At 43.6% G+C, this 19,643-nt stretch overlaps 7 protein-coding genes across 7 annotated transcripts; 3 read left to right on the top strand and 4 right to left on the bottom strand.

Moving 5' to 3' along the window:
• Nucleotides 1-3,403: 3,403 nt before the first annotated feature.
• Nucleotides 3,404-4,909, bottom strand: O0I10_009463 (uncharacterized protein; the record flags this gene model as incomplete). The annotated part of the gene is made up of 5 exons (XM_058489455.1): nucleotides 3,404-3,506; nucleotides 3,584-4,059; nucleotides 4,136-4,240; nucleotides 4,357-4,375; nucleotides 4,629-4,909. 5 exons carry the CDS (start codon nucleotides 4,907-4,909, stop codon nucleotides 3,404-3,406), a joined length of 984 nt encoding a protein of 327 aa, XP_058339812.1.
• A 400-nt stretch (nucleotides 4,910-5,309) lies between these two features.
• Nucleotides 5,310-5,747, bottom strand: O0I10_009462 (uncharacterized protein; the record flags this gene model as incomplete). The annotated part of the gene is made up of 3 exons (XM_058489454.1): nucleotides 5,310-5,522; nucleotides 5,617-5,647; nucleotides 5,719-5,747. 3 exons carry the CDS (start codon nucleotides 5,745-5,747, stop codon nucleotides 5,310-5,312), a joined length of 273 nt encoding a protein of 90 aa, XP_058339811.1.
• Nucleotides 5,748-7,470: 1,723 nt separating this feature from the next.
• Nucleotides 7,471-9,646, top strand: O0I10_009461 (uncharacterized protein; the record flags this gene model as incomplete). The annotated part of the gene is made up of 4 exons (XM_058489453.1): nucleotides 7,471-7,770; nucleotides 8,341-8,930; nucleotides 9,013-9,212; nucleotides 9,267-9,646. The coding sequence occupies 4 exons, from the start codon at nucleotides 7,471-7,473 to the stop codon at nucleotides 9,644-9,646; spliced, it is 1,470 nt and encodes a 489-aa protein (XP_058339810.1).
• A 136-nt stretch (nucleotides 9,647-9,782) lies between these two features.
• Nucleotides 9,783-11,199, bottom strand: O0I10_009460 (uncharacterized protein; the record flags this gene model as incomplete). Its single annotated transcript, XM_058489452.1, has 7 exons — nucleotides 9,783-9,965; nucleotides 10,035-10,282; nucleotides 10,370-10,525; nucleotides 10,592-10,670; nucleotides 10,729-10,834; nucleotides 10,906-10,952; nucleotides 11,014-11,199. 7 exons carry the CDS (start codon nucleotides 11,197-11,199, stop codon nucleotides 9,783-9,785), a joined length of 1,005 nt encoding a protein of 334 aa, XP_058339809.1.
• Nucleotides 11,200-11,848: 649 nt separating this feature from the next.
• O0I10_009459 (uncharacterized protein) lies at nucleotides 11,849-13,136 on the top strand (the record flags this gene model as incomplete). The annotated part of the gene is made up of 3 exons (XM_058489451.1): nucleotides 11,849-12,235; nucleotides 12,296-12,469; nucleotides 12,528-13,136. The coding sequence occupies 3 exons, from the start codon at nucleotides 11,849-11,851 to the stop codon at nucleotides 13,134-13,136; spliced, it is 1,170 nt and encodes a 389-aa protein (XP_058339808.1).
• Nucleotides 13,137-13,280: 144 nt separating this feature from the next.
• O0I10_009458 (uncharacterized protein) lies at nucleotides 13,281-14,462 on the top strand (the record flags this gene model as incomplete). The annotated part of the gene is made up of 4 exons (XM_058489450.1): nucleotides 13,281-13,395; nucleotides 13,451-13,634; nucleotides 13,686-13,884; nucleotides 13,944-14,462. The coding sequence occupies 4 exons, from the start codon at nucleotides 13,281-13,283 to the stop codon at nucleotides 14,460-14,462; spliced, it is 1,017 nt and encodes a 338-aa protein (XP_058339807.1).
• Nucleotides 14,463-14,563: 101 nt separating this feature from the next.
• O0I10_009457 (uncharacterized protein) lies at nucleotides 14,564-19,586 on the bottom strand (the record flags this gene model as incomplete). The annotated part of the gene is made up of 11 exons (XM_058489449.1): nucleotides 14,564-15,252; nucleotides 15,320-16,104; nucleotides 16,158-16,452; nucleotides 16,508-17,508; nucleotides 17,575-18,509; nucleotides 18,570-18,727; nucleotides 18,778-18,895; nucleotides 18,950-19,128; nucleotides 19,210-19,289; nucleotides 19,348-19,379; nucleotides 19,446-19,586. The coding sequence occupies 11 exons, from the start codon at nucleotides 19,584-19,586 to the stop codon at nucleotides 14,564-14,566; spliced, it is 4,413 nt and encodes a 1,470-aa protein (XP_058339806.1).
• Nucleotides 19,587-19,643: the final 57 nt, after the last annotated feature.

The raw sequence follows: 19,643 nt of genomic DNA, 5'->3' as shown, positions 1-19,643 counted from the left end.
TCTTTTGCTTTGTCAGGGTCCCCCTACTTGACAATGAACAAAGACCTCTTTTCATATAGCATGACGCTTACAGCATATGTAAAACATAAAGACTCCCATAACTCAGAATCTTACAATCAAACGTGGGCTCTTTAATAGAACAACGTGCTCGTCGGGGTCAAAGGAATCTTGTGTCAAAGTATGAAGTTCATCGTGGGCAATCCCAGATTTAGCAATGTCGCTACCAGCCAAACTGGATCCGGGGCTCAACCTCTTTCGACGACGACCAAAAAAATATTTTTTGGGCTGTTTGCGACATTGAACGCGAAACTTGCACACAAGGTGCTGTTGGCCAAGCCGAGCCCATTGCTCTAATAAAAACCCCACGTTTCATTGTAAAGTTTGGAGATACAGGCACCTTTATGTTTGTAAGCGTGATGCTATATGAAGAGTGGTCTTTGTCCATTGTCAAGTAGTATGACTATAGCCAAAGATGCAGACGGGCGTGTTTGTGTAACTTGAGCCAGTCAGCACAGGCGATGCATGATACTTTATGACTATTTAGGAATGGTTCATAAATGCCAGCTAATAGCCACTTCCTCCCATTCACTCTTTTTTACCCTACCCGTTACATATGAACGATTGTCCTACTCCAGACGAGGATCCCCATCCTTCAACTTCCTTGATCCGAGGGGATTTGACTGAACAACGCACAAACAAAGAAACATCATCCAATATCAGAGAAACCAAACTGAATGATTATGTGTGAACTGCCGGCTAATAGCCCATTCCTCCCATTCACCTTTGTTGCCCAATCCAATGCATATGAACGATTGATTCCTGCTCCAGCCCATCATTTCCATCTTTCAACTTTCATGATCTGAGAGGATTTGATTGAGCGACGCTCAAACAAAGAAATGGCATTAAACATCAGTTCAACCTATTTTAATTTCCACTTCTTCCACCTCCCGCGTCTTGCTCTTCCTCCCATTCTCAACTGTTGCCCCATTCAAGTATACAACTACCACCAACGAACGATTGTCCTGCTTCAACCCATCATGTCAATCCTACAACTCTCTTGATCCGATTGTCTTTGACTGAATGGCAAGTCCATGGCGTGTGCACAGCCTTCTTGTCACTCTTCTACAACACACGAGTCTCTTGACACAACACACGCTCTTGAACACTTCTCTGCCATGAACAAACGTAACAGCATTCATTCCAGCAATTGCTATTCGCTCCTTTGTCTCATACAGCGTTTACAATCTTGCCATTCGACTACAACACACGCCCTTGCACACCCCTCTGCCACGACCAAACATGAACAGCAGATAGCCATTGTATAGAAGCAGCTTTATTTACGTGTAGCAACTTGCCTTAATACATACGAACTCTTTATGGATACGAATCTGAATACTGCTTTGGTATTACATGGGATGGAATGGATTGGATGTATTGACCAGTTGATTCTGGATGCCGCCATATCAGCCATCAGCTACAGGCAAACTTCATCTAGTTGAGCTACAATAGAAGATGCGCAAACAAGTGATAGACCAACCGCCGGATGGGAAAAAGAAGCATCAAAAGCGACCACGTTGCTCTTTTCGATCAACATGTTGTAATTGCAATGGTTATGGATGGATGTATGAGAAGTTCTGGAATGTTGCTTTGGTTACTTGGCGCATTGTCAGCAGGAACGATGGGTCATATCACGTGGATGCCTCTGAGGATGATGATGGATTGGATGGCATTAACAAGAAGGCTTGTAACTTTCTTTGACCGAAAGTGGTTTGCAGCCGCAGATGGATGATATTGGAATACTCGAGTAAAGGCACGGAGCAATCATGGAGGCAAGATGTTTATGATGGCAGAAATCAAGACACTATGACACAGTGACGCACATTGACCATATGCTATTCACCCACACCTTACTTTCGACTTGCAATGCTGTTTTTCCTCATTTCATATACTTAGAATAAATGCCCTCACTATTATATCTTATTCTTCGACTTCCTCTGATTCACCAACGTGATGTTTAGAGCATTGTATTATCAGCTCACATGTGCAAGATAAGGATCACTTGGTTGTTTTCTAGATTGATGATGATTAGGTAAAGTTGGATTAGATGACACAAAGCCTGTTTAGATTGGGATCAACCATAAATGATTTGCACGTAATCATAGCCATCCAACAGTGTAGAAATTGCATCCTTTTGTACTAATACGTTGTACCATGAGGATACCTTGTCCTTCTTTCATGCATAATTGCAATTACACGCGATTGCTTATACGTTAACAGCAAAGGATACGTGCTACAACTGTCAACCTTACATACAGCATTTATCCTATTGCTGCAATCAAAGCTTGATGCATATCGACACAAGGATCCATCTTCTACTACAGTCATTGGATTACTTGATCTTCGATTATACACCTATTCAGTGCCATAAACAGCTCGCACGTTTGGATTTTCAAGTACATCACGTGTGAGTAAAAGGCACGGATCTACCCGTTTATATACTTTTTTTACATATAGGGGAAAAGGCGCATCAACTAATTGAACGTTCCATCATTTAGATCCCAAGGAGCATAATGGTTTAATGAATGAGATAATGATTGAGCAGTTGTACGAATCATAGACTTTTCTGAAAAGGTTAAGAATAGTCGCTTCGTGTATATGAATAGAAAAATTGCGTCAGGACTGCATATTACTTCATGCTATGCGCGCATGACACTTGTGCAACGATGGTGGCAAAAGCAAATCTCAACTATGCATTGCGTTATGCAATATTATTACACGTGCTAAGATGCAAGTAGCCAATACGCTATCGACCCGTGAAAACCCTGGCTGTCCATGTCAGCGCTTGTACTATCAACACGGATGCATTGTTACCAGGGAATTGCAATTACAGGATTATTTATGGCGAAGATGATCACGTTGCCACTGCTATTGGCTTTCCATAAAGGAGATCAGCAGGATGGTGATCCACATGATGATATAAGCGGCGCAGGTCGCAGTTTCATAAGTGTACTCAGCCGTAATGCATCACACAAACATAAACACATGACGCATGGATCACTCATTTCCAAAAATACACACACACATTGTCCAATATAGTTACTGATGATGATTTTTGATTCTTTGCTCTTGGTCAAAAAAAGGCATTGAGCCCTTATTGCCTTTTTGGTATGCATGGATCGCTGGGAACCATCAAAACGAGAGGAATGGTGAAGGATAAAGAAAGACGATACAAGAAAGGGGGGAAAAGTACACGTATGGCTTTCTTTGAAGGATGCAACTAAGTCTAGATGTGTGTTTGTGTGGGTGATTGTGATGAATACGATAAGGTAGGAAAAGGGGATAGCGAGAAGAAAGAGAACAAATATGTTATGAGGAAAAGATAAGGGATGCTGCTACTGTTGCTTTAGCGGCTGGTGTTGACATGATCCTTTTCATCGTCATTGGGTTGAGATACAGGAAGAACGGCCTGCTTGGCCTTGTTTGCCTTTTCCGATAGTTCCACCTTGCTGCAAATTGATGAGGTGATTGTTAATGATTTGTTATGAATGGGATATAACATAATAATGATGACACTTACCCATACCAGGCACCACCAATCAAAGTCAGAATGATACCAAATGCATTAGTGGCATTGATGTCGAGCTTAAAGATGACGACGGCAAGGACAATGGAAAGCACTTGTTTGACATTGCCGGCCACTGTCATAGTAAGGGCGCTTGTCTTTTTGTTGGCGGTGAAGCTGACAATGTTGAGACCAAATGCCATGGCACCATTGATCAACAAACCGGTAGCCAAGCCTACAGTCATGTTGGCAGCAGAGAATTCTTGTACACGTTCAAGTTCGCCTGTCATGAAAGCGTAAATGACGCATTGAACGAAAGCAAGAGGCGACATGCGTAATAAAAGATCCAAAGGTTCAAGCTTGAGACGACCAACAAGGATACGGTTGGTGACAACAGTCTTCACAGCAGCGAGGATTGTACCGAGAACGGTTAGCATAAAGCCCATTGCCGTATATCCGTATTCACCAAAGGTTGCAAAGCCGACACCGACGACGACCTATTTGGGAAAAGTCGCAGATCCCAAACATTTTAGATAAGGTACCAAAATCCAAGTCTGAGACAAAATAGCTTACCGGCAATAGAGACCAATACGTTAGGGTTGAATAAGACTTTTGCAAAAACATAATCGAGATCATCACCGTGAATACGGGTGTCATTGCTCGCACCACTTGATGGAACTAATAAAACGGAGATATTAATGTGGTTAGTTTAATATTTCTTGAGTTGCATCGTTGTGCGGTGTGGACTCCGAGATAGAAAAGGGTATAGCAAACTCCCGGGTAAGTTAACTTACAGCCACTGATACCAGATTGCTAAAAAAATGATCGACAAAACACAGAAATTGGTTAGTAACACTGTAACTCTTGTGTGCGTCGATATGCTTGTGTGTGTGTGTGCGTGCGTGTGTGTGTGTGTGTATGTATACAATCCCCTTGCTCCCCTTTCTATCCTTGGCTCAACCAATCACCCAGCCGCATGCTCGCAACGGTATCCATGATACGCTCCCCCATACTACAAGCAAAGCAGCATGGCAACCACCCCAATAGAATACAAAAGAGTACTTACAGAGAGACGTTGCTAATGGCAATGTTGATGGTGTACAAGACCGAGAACATTAGCATGACCATGTTCTCCTGCTCCTTTAATTTCACAGGAGTGAAGTAGCCCAAAAAGTACAAGATGTAGCAACCGATTGAGCCGCACAAGGTGTGAATGGCCGTAAGGGTCCATGGGTAACGGAAGTCGAGTAATATTGCCTTGTTGTAAAGGGTGAGGCCGAGATTGAAAGCAAAGTAAAGACCGAGCCACATGTAGCGGTTATCGATAGAACCCCTTGTTGCTGACATTGGATGAAATGATTCTGGTGTGCAAGGAACGTAAGGATGAAGTAAAGGAAAAAGGGTAAAAGGGAAGAAGAAGAATAGTAAAAAGAGCAAAGAAGGAGTAAAAGAAAGAAAAAGAAACCAAGCCAAGTTAAGTCTGTACAAAAGAAGCACCGGGGGAGCTGATGCACACTTGGCTTGCCTTATTCGTTAGCTATAAGCTCTTTTTTCTATAGCGGTTGTTCTATGTGTGTGTGCACATCTTCTTATTCGTCGTCAACTCAGCCCACCCCAATAGATTAGTATCATCCATTCATTCATCTCACTCTCTCCATCTCCATCTCTACCATCTCTCGCTATTTGTATAATGACAAAAGATATACTCTTGGGCTTTTATGTATTATAGGAATGAAAATGAAGAAATCTAGTGATCGCCAGCTTCAGCATGACCAGCCTTGGAGGTAAGGTGAGCATGATACTTGTTGGCACCGCTGTAGATCAAGTAACCGAGACCAAAGGCAACACCAACGTAAGGGATTTGTGATGCGACACGGCGGGAAGTGTTGAAGATGGCATTGTTGAGTGCACCAGCAAAAGGCTTCTGCTCAAAGGGAGAAAGCATGTAGGTCACGATGCCCTAATAAATCACATCATGTCAGTAAATTGCTATATGAAATCCTTCTCCTTTTTTCCCCTTCTTCTCATTGTTGCCATGGATAACATCTACTCACACGTTGAGTAGGACCGCCCATATGTCCCCACCTATTGTTGTTATGATAAAAGGTCAATACACATGCCAAGCTCCAAATGGGTTGCCATTGCCAATTGCTTACCAGCCTTGATAACCGTGATGATGTCCCATGATTCTGAATAGACATAGATAGATAAGTACATTGGTGTTCTTCAATGGACGTTTACGCGCATTGTGTATGTTGACGCACCTGTGGTTTCTTTAAAAAGAGTTCGATGGAGAAAACAAAAAGCGAGACGCCCAATCCTTTCAGCCAATGTTTTCTCAGCCCAATCCTTCCACCCCCGGGTATGCAGCTAGTCACAGTGACGTATTTCGAACTCCATCACATGCACCACCATCATCCACATTGGAGAGAATACGAGCAATCAACCCATCCATGGTCCATTGTGTACATAATAGCATAGCAATTGGATACATAAAAGTCATTATTCCTGAAACGGCTTGTGCCGAATAATTGATGTGTGAATACCTTGTTAATTGGAGTAACCTTTTCGTAAGGTCCCACATGGTCCGTGTCGTTCTTGTGGATCCTTCAAACATAGAAGCCAAGCGTGGATCCTGAACCTAATATCACATCACATACAGCGCGCGGAAAAAAGATTCCATGTATCCGAATACCGAAGGTTGACATGTCGGATGATGCTGTAAGAGAATGATGGGGATACTTTGCCACATCCCCTTGCGTGGGCCCAGGCTCGTGCTAGACCAAGGATCACGATTTGTATAGCTCCATCCTATAGGTGGCGTTAATCACAACGTGGTAATAGTGGTTGTACAAACCTCCAGTGAATCCGTTGCGGTGGAAGAAATGCCTTGTTCACCCCCTTTTGATCATAAACGTATATTATGTGTGGCAAATCATGGGCGTCCACACAACACATACATGACTCAATGGCAGATGTGCCAAGCCAAAATAAAACAGGGAGGAAGGCCACGATCCAGGAGAATGAAAATCAATCATATCGGTTGTTGTGATACCAAATTGTGTATAGCCAACATTTACACTAACACAGTAATGGGAGTGAAAAAAAGGAAACATCAAAATCCGGATATCCAAATGTTGTCGTGGAGGTATGAGGGTGTGATGTAGATCATCTGGTTTCTCTTGGTCAATCCAGCCTGTTATTACATATTCATTGTGTCGCTCTCATGTTTTATCCGAGATTGCTGTTGCTGCTCTTTTTTGCTTACCTCCTTGCTTATCCCTTCCCTGGTCTCTCTTTCTGTCACTACAACCACGTTACAACATTGCTTTATTCGGGAGGCGGGTGCAAATCCTGATCTCGGCACAATAGTGGCCGTGATCATGAGCTAGGAGTGAGGGGTTTTGGACAACTAGAAGGCAAAAAGTGTGCCACGCGTTGTGCGACCACGTCCATTTTAAGCGATTGAAAACACGATATCTTTTGAAAATGTCCTTTGAAGCAAACAAGTAAATAAAACATAGTAGCAATCTTTGCCTCATAGTGAAAAGTGTCAAGTTGGCAGACAATGAGACACGGACATAAGCACTGTAAGACAAGCACACAAAAGGTGCATACATGTACATTAGATAACCAGCAATGGAGGGTCGATAACAACGTGGGATGTATGATTGCCGGATTTGTAAAGCCGGCTCGAGCATATATAACGGGCAACATTATGGACACACAAAGCTACCGGCGACAAGATAAACAGGCTATTGAACACACAATAAGTATAGCAGCCACGGAAAACTTTTACGGAAACCTTGGTTTTCTCTTTCTCTTTTAAAGCTACTATCCTTCACCATTTTTACACACATTGAGCGTGTTTTTTTGCTGTTGTCTACAACCTTCATGGCATCTAGATGATGCTACGCTTTCCATCAGGATCCCAGCAACACAACAGCACTAAAAGACAACAACAAACAATATCGCATCATCGACAGCGCGACAATACCGATCCTATTAAACATTGGTGGCAACGGCTACGTGCCAAGCTATCACCACATTCATCAAATTTCCACGGCCTTTCACCTGATCGACCACCATTGCCTTTTATTGAACCGGATTCTCTAAGCAACAACGACGACACGGGCACAAAAGCTGTCATCGGCACTAGTACCCGGCAACCCATTGCTGTCACTACACGACGAGTAGGATCTTCCCAGGTGAGCTTTTCAATTTGCCACAATTATCAGATTCCGATACTCGGGATGGGAATGGGTGTTTATGGGCAATGGAGGAAAGCCATGTGTGGAATGAACAAGGGGTGGGAGCAAGAAATCATGCAAGGGGGTGCTATGAGATCTGGCGGGTAGCAGCTTTTTCAGGCATTACTTCATCCACGTTTACTTTGCGTGTTTGTTTGTTTGCCCTGAAAGGGATATCCACGTTACTTTAATGCAGCAGCAACAGCTGACTCAATCTCGGTGGTCCACGTTCTCATTCACATCCAATTTCTCTCCCCATGATTGATTGCAGGCTTTATTATGTGTGTGGATGAAATATGTGATACTGGTAAATATATTGAGTTGATTGAACGGAAAAGGAGGAGGGGAGGCTTGTTCATTTTGGCGTCGTTGTTGAACAAGAAGCATCAGGCGGGTGTCACAAAGAGCAAAAATCAGGCACCATGTTATTGATTATGGCGCATTTGTCATAGTCAATTTCCCTTTTCAAAGCGCCCAAGTTTTCAAAACAACTAACCACTGCTCTTTCTTTCATTTTTCATTTTTTAGCGGGTATCCTCCCTTTCACCTGCCAACAAACGATCCATTGAGCTCACATCCAAACACCACGACGACGAAAGAAGACGCACTACCGCAGCAGAGTTATACACCATTCTCGAAGAAAGCGAGACCGTCAAATCCGAATCCACTCATTCAACTTTACCACAACCACGTCTATCGCGTTCATCAGTTGATTACAACAACGAGGACAAGGAAATGAAGCCTATCTCATCAACTACCATGGATACCAATCACTCAATTGAACAACACGATAAGGAGCATCAAGATCATCCCTCATCACCATCATCATCTGCAGTCGAATCGTCATACGAGCCATCTTCTTTATTCCTTTCCTCGAAACAACAAAAAAGTGATGCATCTCGATTTCCTCCAGAGCTGGTTGGTGATGAAGACCAATGTCGCCATAAATTTGCCAAAATGGTGAAATCAGCATATCGACGGCAGTTGGAAAGGCAAAAGGAGTACTCTGGTACCAGCAACATACCTCGTGATATCGAAATCCTGTTTGATGACAAGAGCAATATCGAATGGATACGATTCTCAATCAGGGGGGATACCGAACAGCACCGATTTTGTGGGTGAGTACATCATTTTGTGTTGCCTTGTTTATTGCCTTTGCACGACACGACTAAACTTACATCCTTTTCCAAACATGTAAAGCAACGCCCAGTTCATTCCACCAGAAATGTCAATTGCCCATGGTCCCCCATCGCAGCAATCACTTGTCGATGTATGGATTCTTGGTGTCAGCCTCTATCGTATGCTTGTAGGCAAGTTCCCTTTTAATGCTGCCAATGACCGTCAAATGTTCAAAAAGATGCTCCATGCCGGGTTCAGCGTTCCTCCAGACTTATCGTCAGGTAAGATACAACGCGTTGTTGGATACCGTATCCATGGCTAATGTCGTTAAAAAGATGTCAAGGACTTGTTACGTCGAATGCTTGCTCCTGACACAACGCGTGCATCCTTGGACTTAGTCTTGTATCACCCTTGGCTAAAGCCATGCAAGATCGACGTGTCAACCATTGCACAGGCACATGACAACAATGCTATGGCGATCAGCAGCAGCAACACTCCTCCAGTATCCCCTGCACAAGAATCAAATCCACCCACAGCAACCGTTGCGTCGAAACGTCAATCGCATCAGACAACCGAATCATCAAAGAGAAATTCCCTTACACGTGCATTGCGTCAAGCATTCATGGTGCTTGTAGAAGGACCCTATCCACCACCCAAGCGTCCTTATCAAGATCTAACCAACAATCCAATTTCACAACCTGCCATCCAAGTCTAGATCTCTCAGTGTACATTGCATCCATAATTCCCACCCCTTGTATAATTGCTTGTATCATTTCTTCTTCTTCATCCTCAGTTGTAGTATCATAATCCCCCTTTTATCTGTATTATATAGTCGCTCTTCAATATAACTACTAGAACAGATGCTTTTGCTCAGGAATGGGATTGATGAATGTGCCCTTAGTGAGTGCGGTCTCAAAATTGTTTAAGCAAACCATTTCCATTGCATGCATGGTTTCTTGGGTGTTGGTGCCGATGTGAGGAAGAAGTGTGCAACGAGGATGACTCAATAGGCCAGGATGGATCACATCAGGTTCCTACAGAGATTACGTGTTAGATGAGGATGATGGCGAAACAATAGCGTGGGAAAAAGGGGCACTACTTACATCTTCGAACACATCCAAACCAGCAGCAGCTACTTTGCCAGTCTCCAAGGCTCTAGCAAGACTTGCTTCACGAATAACCTTGCCACGTGCTGTATTGACAATGATAACACCATCCTTCATCTTTGCAAACTCAGGACCATCGATCAAGTGGTAAGTGGATTTGTTGAGGGGAACGCTGACAAAGATGCAATCGGATGTACGCAATAGAGTATCGAAATCAACGTAAGATGCATGATACTTGTTCTCGACTAAAGAATGATGATTCACACGAAATCAGTGGCTGTGCGATTGCCTAAAGTGTGCGAAAGTTCATGCACCCCCATTCATCTCCGTACCTTCGGGATCAAGTTTGTTGCGATTGTAGTATTGAATCTTCATATCAAAGCCATACATACGTTTGGCTAACGCCTTGCCAATACCACCCATTCCAAGAATACCCAAAGTCTTTCCCTCAGGATCATTGCCAAATTGGACACCATGACGCCAGCGGCCTAATCCATTAAAATTGTCAACCTTTCTTCTTCATCAGCCATCCCTTGTTGATGTAATGCAAATACCTTCTCTCAAGTTTCGTTCAAATTGAGACGTGTTACGGAATGACGACAAGATCAAGATGGCAGCAACGTCGGCAGTGGCCTAGATGTTGCATAATGGTGAATCTCATGCACACGTTAGCTATGGCGATAACACGTACGTTGTCCACAGCAGAAGGGGTATGCGAAACGAAAATGCCACGTGCTGTGCATGCATCAATGTCTACAGGGTCATATCCAGCAGCATTCCAAGAGAGATACTTGAGTCTAAATTGACAATGAGTGAGTGGGGTTGTGGGCTGGGGCGGCGCTTTCATTTCCCACGTTGTGGTCCATACTTTGGAGGAAGCTTATCAATGAACTCTTTGTTGAATGGACCCAAAGTCTAAGACACGCGTTGGTAAAAGACGATCATGCTTTAAAGAGCCACCTTAGGGGATACTTACAGGGATGGCTTCATAAGAGAGTACGGCAGCAACCACATCTTGATACTTTTCACTTTGACAATCCTGCAAGAATTCCTCTCGAGATTTTGCTTGTACGTAAGAGATAGGATATGCCTTGGACATTTTCTCGAGCTCATGATGAGCATGGGTCAAGGCACCAATTATAATTCCACGTAGTGAGGCCATAGTATACACAATAGAGAGCGGGAAAGAAAGAAGTAAGAAATCTAAACGAGATGAAACAAGCTACTTTAACCCGACGTGCCTGAAAGATTTGGAAAAGTTCAACGGAGTTTTCACGCTCTTTTGTTCCGAGAGAGCAACGGCGTTTATTGCATGGGAACCTCGCCAATAATCATTCATGTCTGTTGTGTCATGCAAAAAAGATCTTGATTCAACATCGTCTGTATCACAAGGGGAGAAGAGAAGATCTGACGTTGCCTTGTGTGAGCATGTATGTGTGCAACGATTGACTATGGTTGACCCATTGAATCCGGTAATAAGCACCTTATAAAGATACGTGTAGAATGGCACCATAGATCATCGCGACCATGGTCCCGCCAGCTGTGTTTGATCCATTGCCATAGATGTTTGCAGATGCCCAAAAAGGGGTCTATGTAGTATCATGCATAAATCATCCACGTTATCCACATACATCTTCAATGGCACATACTCTTTTTCTCTCCCTCCATAATGCATGTCTTTGAACTTACATTTATGGGACCAATATGCGTGTGTTGTGTATGTAGAAGGGTATCCAGCAAAGCAACTTGTACAAAACTCAGAAGAAACGGACAGCTAGCATTATCCCTTTCTTTGTCTCCTCCTTTTTGCCATGGCATCCGTCATTCCACCCAACGCGACAAAGCTTGTCAAATTCACCGATCAAGTGGCTGGACACGATCGACTACTTCGATTCTCGACACACGACCTTATGGTGATCAAACCAGCGACCAGAAAGGAAATCGACTTTTACGAAGAAGCTCAACAACGTCCCGATTTCGAGTGCTGGATTCCCAAGTGTTTTGGCAACTTGCATATGGCAACCGATTCAGAACTGGCAATGTTACGTGAACAGCATATAAATGATGCAGAGCTATCAGAGACTCTTCTCAAGGCTTCCTCTACCACCGATGCTGATACACCATTACAAGATCATCGACCTAGCGACTCCCAAGGACGATCTTTGGATGATATCCTTTGTTCTATCATTGAATGGAATGTGTATTCATTGTTATTGATTGATCCTTAACCGCATGGGATGCGTGTGTGATATACACAGAATCTATGTTTAGAAAACGTGCTGCATGGTTTTACACGTCCGTGCGTTCTCGATCTCAAATTGGGCACCCGGTTATACGATGATGATGCGACACCAGAGAAACGGGAGAAGATGCAAAAGAATGCCAAAGGAACCACCTCTGAAGAACTCGGGATTCGTATATCAGGAATGAAGGTAGGGGTATTATCAACTCATTATCACCGTGGAGAAGGTGTTTACATTTACTGATTAGGTCTACAATACCATTGATCGTACATGGGCTATTTATGACAAGCAATTCGGTCGTTCTCGAACAGCTGACACGATTTTGGATGGTCTATTATCGTTCTTTTTCCCTACATCAGCCTACGCCAAAGCCAATGATCCAGTGATTGTGCAGGATGAAGAACAAGAGAAGGACATTGGTGGTAGCAGCAGCAACAATGACAGCAATCGAAAGCGTATTTCGGGTACCAAGATGAATTGGATTTTGGAGAACCTTCTCGACGATATTGGGTCCATTCGTGAATACGTTGAGGAGCATCCCGAGTTGGAGATGTACTGTGCATCGCTATTGATGGTGTTCGAAGGTGATAAGGAGGCAGCAGATACGACATGGAAAAGTATGTTGCAAAAGGATCGGCAAGAAAAGACACGAGCACTGGAAGAAGGAGAGAATGAGGAAGAGGAGGAGGATGAAGAAGAAGAACCAAAGCTATGCGATGTACGGCTGATTGACTTTGCACACTCGAGGTGGGATGCCAATAGACAATCACAAGATGAGGGTCTTTTGAAAGGATTAGATAATATTATGACTTTATTGGAAAAGTGTATGGAAAAGCAATCAAATGAAAATCTATAATCTCTTCTCTTTTTACATCATGTGTTGGTTTGAATGAGGTAGTATCCCACCTGTGGTTAAAGAACAGACTCCAGGTTTCACGTAAATGAGACATATGATATCATGCAGGTGGTGCAACACACATTCCACCTCTTTCTCTCTCCTATGGTTGACCCAATTTTTACCTCTTTCGGAAGCCTTATCATTGACGACATTCGTTATCCTGATGGTACAGAGGAACGTAATATTCTTGGTGGTGCAGGCATTTACGCAATCTATGGTACGCATTGAGTCGTCGACATGCAGTGCATAAACTAAAGCGTTCCTCAATATAGGCATGCGAGTATGGTTGAAGCCTCCTGAATCTCTAAAGATTGCATACCTTGCACAGGAAGGTCATGATCTACCGTTGGAAGTTGAGCAACAGCTTGACAGTCTCGAGATCACGTTGCAACATGTACGTCATGATGATATGCCTACAACGCGAGGATTGAATATCTTCGGTGCCAATGATCATCGGTAAGCCTTGCTGGAAGTGGATTCACGCACATACCAACAAGCTCAGCATAGCGACTTTGAATACATCCATCCTATTATTCGCATCACAGCCCTGGATCCTCCTTTGTCGTGGGTGAAGTCTGTCAAGGTCATCCATATCATTTGTGCACCAGAGAGAGCCATTGACATTGTGACCCAGTGGCGTGCAAGAGCTGATTGTGTCCCGGCTAAATTCGTTTGGGAACCATTACCATGGGCTTGTTTACCAGAGGTATACGTCTATAATTATCTCATTCGACATCTCGGATCATTTACTTGATTATTCAACAGGCTTATGATGTTGTTTGCAAAGCTGCTCGATTGATGGATGTGGTGACGCCCAATCATGAAGAAGCTGCAGCCTTATTGAATATCCAGCAACCTGGAGATACAACACAATCCATTGAGAAATACAGCCAAATGCTCTTTGACGACTTTTTTATCCGCAATCCATATTCAAAAAACGGCAACAATGACACCACCACTACTCCCAAGTCGCTCATTGTACGTGCTGGAAAACGAGGAGCTGTCGTTTACTCAACCGATCACACTACACCAAGATGGGTACCTGCCTATTGGAGCAAAGATCCACAACGTGTACGCGATGTCACAGGAGCAGGCAATACTTTTTGTGGAGGATTATGTATCGGATTGGAAGAATGCAATATGGATCCATACAAGGCATGTTTTTATGGTGCTGTCTCTGCCAGCTTCGCCGTGGAACAAGTGGGTTTACCTACCTGTGATGAGAATGGCCAATGGAATAATGGTAAACAAGCACGAGAACGCTTACAAGAGATGATGGAATAGAGCATGTAGAGACCCCATCAATAGACATCATCCCATCATTTGATAAATGAAGATACTTCCTTTTTATTCCCCCAACATAAACTTGTATTTATAGTATGTCTTTAAGCTTCTTCTTCTTGATAATTAAACTCAAGTGGCAACACCTTGACAGCAGCTTTGGCGAGATAAGATGAGGTGCTTTCAGATGATCCTTGTTGTGGCAAATCATAAAACAAAGTATGTGCCAAATCCTTGTTCGCCTCGTATGCATATCCATCTTTGGCCCACTTTTTCCAAAAGTATTGAATGGCAGTATCCATAATGGCAGAGATATCAATCATGTCATCCAATATCCGCATCTCGGGATTACGTTCCTTGAAGCGATAAATGATCATCAACGTCTCCACAGCAATTTGACGTTCTGCAGGGTCGATGAACCATCCAAGAAAACCTTCCACAGCAAGGGCAAAGTTGAATTCTTCAGCCGTCTTTTCAAGGACTGTTGGATCACGCGGAAGGACATGCTTGCGAATGCGCAAACCTTTGCTACTATCAAGGATCTGCCATACACGAGGGAAGAAGTTGGGTGGTACACGATTAAGAGCGCCATCATTCTTTCTACGACGCAACCAGCGCCCGTTGCTTTTTGGGAAATCGGTTGTCATGGTTTCAGGGTTGCCACCCAACGAGGTCGGTGCAACATGGATATCATTAGACTTGCTTAGCTGTAGATCAATGTGTCGTTCAACGACATGTGTCGGACCCATGTTATGGGGTTTGTGGACCTCAATTGCATTTTCCTTGGGTGCACCTATCATTTGTCATTGTTAGCTTTTATTGCTGGTTCATTATCATGTTATGATAATAAAGATACTTGCCTTTCTCAGAGATCAGCACGTAAGAATCACGATAACCAACTTGTTGGATCTTGGTACTACCAAGACTTTTGAGAGCATCAATGCCACCTTGATCCAAATGTTCGATGAAATCATCCTTGACAGCAATCACCACGATAGTACCAGCGGCCAACCAATCAATAAAACGTTTGAAACTTCGACTCTCTTCGATCGAAATATGGGTATCGAATGATGCACGCTCCAACAGCAATTTGTTTCCATTGCTCTCATTCCCACCGCTGTGAACGCCATCACGCGTAATAGCCCATACATGAACACCACGTGATGTTGCATGCATAGAGTTGCCATTGATCTCGACACGTGCAAAGTTGCCCGATGCATATCCAGCCGATTGGACGCGGATAAAGATGTCCTTGTCAGCGGATTCGATTACTGTGGTACTGTTGCTAGTCATGTTGCTAATGGAAGTCATGCTAGGTACAGCGGGTGGAAGTGAAAGCATCATAAATCCACCAGGCTTGTCGCGTACCACAATATCACTTGTAGTAGCATCACAAAGACTTGGACCCGACAAGATGGTGCCTAATAGCGACTTGATCTCAAAGGGTGATAATTGCATCAAATGCTCCACTGCCTCTTCCTCGTCACATCCATTGATGCGGCTGATCTCTTCACGTAATGCAATGATGATGTAATGGGTTCGTAGTCGAAGGATGCCATCAAAAATATGAGGCGCGGTACGAATGAAACTTCCCAAATACAAAATGATCTCTTGAACTACAGGCCCTTCACGTACATCGTCGTTGCTGTTTTCCCACAATGAGTCTTTCGAATCCTTCCTTCATGTTGTATTCCTTACCAGTGCTCTGAAATCATCTTCCTTAAGGCATCAGGTCCTGTAGGCATCGATAAAAGGTATTCTTGTGGCCCTGATCCAATGCTAACTTGCTTCTGCCGAATCACGAGATCGGTGATGTTGATTGTCAATGATGGCACTAGTTTACGTAATAAACCAGCAGCTTGGCGTGCAATTGACCAATACTGTAGACGCATTGATTTAAGATACACCTCTTCCAAAAGCTCATTAATGGTGGCTTCCAATTCATTGACATAAAAATCGAGCGACTTGCATGATACAAGGTATTGAAGCAGGTCTACAACTCCATAATGAGCACATGGTATATCATTGCATCTTAATTAGTACCTTACCAATTTGATCATACAAGTTAACGGAGGCAACAAGGGATTCAACAGCCTGTTGAAATTGTGATGGATCCCCAAGAACGAGTGATAGCATATCGGATGCCAAAGGTGAATCAGTCATAGCTTGTTGTTGCTGATCTTGCTGGTCATCTGATACACTTGATATACCAGCTATGCCTACAACGCTTGGAGAACTACTGCTTGCCGATGTATCTAGCTCAGTAATGCGAGCATTATTGTTGTTAGCACCCAATGGGGAATCCGCATGGGCCACTGTTTTACGAGCAAGAGGTACATTCTCTGGATCTTTGAGCTTGAAACGGGGTTCATATGCATCAGCTTCAAGTTGGGCAAGTGCAGTGCTGATTTGGTCAAAGTAGCTTTCTTGATTAAGCCTATCAAGCGGAGATGCAAGCGACTTGCCATGGAATGCCGTATTACGTCTTCTTGAAGAAGGTGTCTTGGTACCAGGCGTACGAGGCGTATTGGCTTGTGTTTCACCTTCATCATAGGCGAGCTTTCGATGGATTGATCGTCGTCTACGGCGACGTGCGGTACGATTGGCCATCACCAAGATATTCTCCCACTCAGGCTGATTGACCAAAAAGTCAAGTGACTCGATGTTGCTTGTATTAACGGATTCAGTTAATCGACATAAGCGCACACGTACACCATTGCAGTCGCCACAACGTAGGTTCATAAAAAAATTCAAAAGGTTCTTTTTGGATCGATCCGGTTGCGTCATTGTCAATGGGTATGTCTCTGAGTCTTGAAGCTGGTTTTGCATGCTTCCCAATAATGCATGTGTCAACACTACTACCATGGTAGGCCTTCCAGGGTAAAACCAATTGGCACTTGTAAAGCTGAGTTCGCTCTCAAATGCTGATACGAGGTAATCTGGGTCTGCATTAAGATAGAATTCTTCATTGTCCATAAAATGAGGAGTAAATGCATAAAGTTGCCCTTGGATACGGTAGAGTCGTGATGTGCCCAAAACACCCACGGGCCTAAAGATTACCATTTTGTATTAGTATACCTCCCCCAAATCTTGCTTTAAAAGACACATCACTTACCTCTTTGGTCTGCCACTCAAGCCCATTTTCGCATTACGCCCAAGACCAGCATATACCTCGGCAAGGGTACGTGGATGAAGAACAGTGATATTGGATGTAATCTCTTCCAGAGTTTGAGTTTCAAGGCCATACATGGACAAGGTGCTTTGCAATGCTGCATCTTCAGATAGCAACACAATTTGCACAATATGCTGACGTGCAACTTTGTTGGCGCTAAAGCGACGACCAAGTGGATCAACTTCGGAGGGCGATAGCAAATCTTCTTCAATCAAGCATCCCAAAAAGTAAAGCGAAAGAGCCCAAACGAGTGGAACGTTATCATTGGCCAAGCGTGGTTGCGAGTGTGGATTTTCTTTTTCAGCATCGATGTGTTCAGCAGGGACATAGTAGAGTTCGGCAAGCAATGGGATGCTATTGTTGTTATTGCTACTATGGTGGCTCATGAAAGATGACGATCCCGATGAAAATGATAAAGCACCCGGTGATACAGGAGCTGCTGGTGACATGGATACGGGTTGCATGGTAAGCGAGTCAATCACCAAAGGCTCCAACTTGCGTCTATACTCGCGTGCTTGATCCAAATTGCCCGTCATCAAGCCTTCCAAAACCAAGTAAGTGAAAAACAAGGGCCATTCGGATTCAATCTTTTCAAAGATCTTGAGCTCATTGAGATCATAATGCAAGCGAGTGGTATCCTCTAACACAGTTTGATGGCCATCACGTAGAAACCGCTTCCATCCATATTTGCCCTCTAGCTTATCTTTGGCTTCTTGCTTGGATCGGCGAATCAAATCTTGATCAGATACAGCAAATGCAGGGAAGCCAATGATTGACAACACCGAGCCATCGATCTCCTTCGAATTGGATTCACGAGGAAGAAAGCTGTGTAGCGTGGTTGAGTTGCGTGTCAACTCATCGGGTAGTACGTGGATCACCTAATAATAAAGGCTATGTTTGCATGATTGTGTTACACACAACTTTTTAGGAGGGCTTACCGATGATGGACCACCTCTAGCACCAAAGAGATTGATCCCATTGATAGCACGTAATGCTGCAAGTGCCATGCCAATTGAGGATGAATTGAGCTCAGGTTGACCATGGTTAGACTTGTTCCCACGCTCCCAAATGCCATAATCAGGAGTGCGATATGCACCTACACGCTTTGTATTAGCCAATATCCAACTCTTGAAAAATCATACTTACGTTCGATGTAGAATACCAAGTTTTGGACAAAGTCAACTTCGTCTTGCGTAAAGATAATGGTCAATCCACTCGTTGTCATATCAGCTAATGCCAAAAGGAAAAGACTTGTCGCATCGATCTATAAAGAAAGACCTATCAGCTACAAGTCCTTGAGCTAGGATTATTTTGTTACCTGAAGATGACCCCAATCAAAATCTCCCACCACCGTTTCACCATTGTTGGTGTTATATTTGGCGTGCAAAGAGTGCTCAAGCGATTGTGTCTTTTTGAAATTTTCTACCTTGTCTGCTTGTCGCATCATGGCAAACAATAAAGCTCGCATCAATTTGATAACTGAATGCTCTAATTCAACTGGTACGTGGCATTAGTATCGAGAAAAGAGATGCTTGTATCCCATAGCAACCATCACCGGGCCCCATTGTTTGGACTCACATGCTCTTCCGGTATCATTGTCAATCCGCCGATAAGCAAGAGCCAGACCATACACGGCATAAATAGAGTAAACATTATCTCTAGATCCGAGTATACATGTTAAACCAAGGTTATGAAGGCTCTTTGTCGACTACTTACCGCACCCATGCATCCGTGTAATCACCATGTGTCTTTGATAAGCAGCCAATCATTAGACATGCATTAGTAAGTTAAGAAAAGGAAGCAAATTTTCATACCGTGATAGCCACTGAAGCGGGAATAAGGCCGCTGACAGCATTTTGTTTGCTGAGGATAGTTGTATGGATCGCTTGATAATAATAATCCAATCGGTCTACGGGCTTCTCGTATATCCGAGCATGAGGAGAATGGATAGTCATTGTCCACTCGCAGGAAAACAAGCCAAGTTTCAGGAGGAGGGAAAAAAGGGGGAAAAG

Source organism: Lichtheimia ornata (assembly GCF_029851405.1).
Source record: "Lichtheimia ornata isolate CBS 291.66 chromosome Unknown scaffold00055, whole genome shotgun sequence".
Lineage (NCBI taxonomy): Eukaryota > Fungi > Mucoromycota > Mucoromycetes > Mucorales > Lichtheimiaceae > Lichtheimia > Lichtheimia ornata.
Note: the sequence above shows the minus strand (reverse complement) of the source record. Positions and strands in the feature narration are given on the sequence as shown.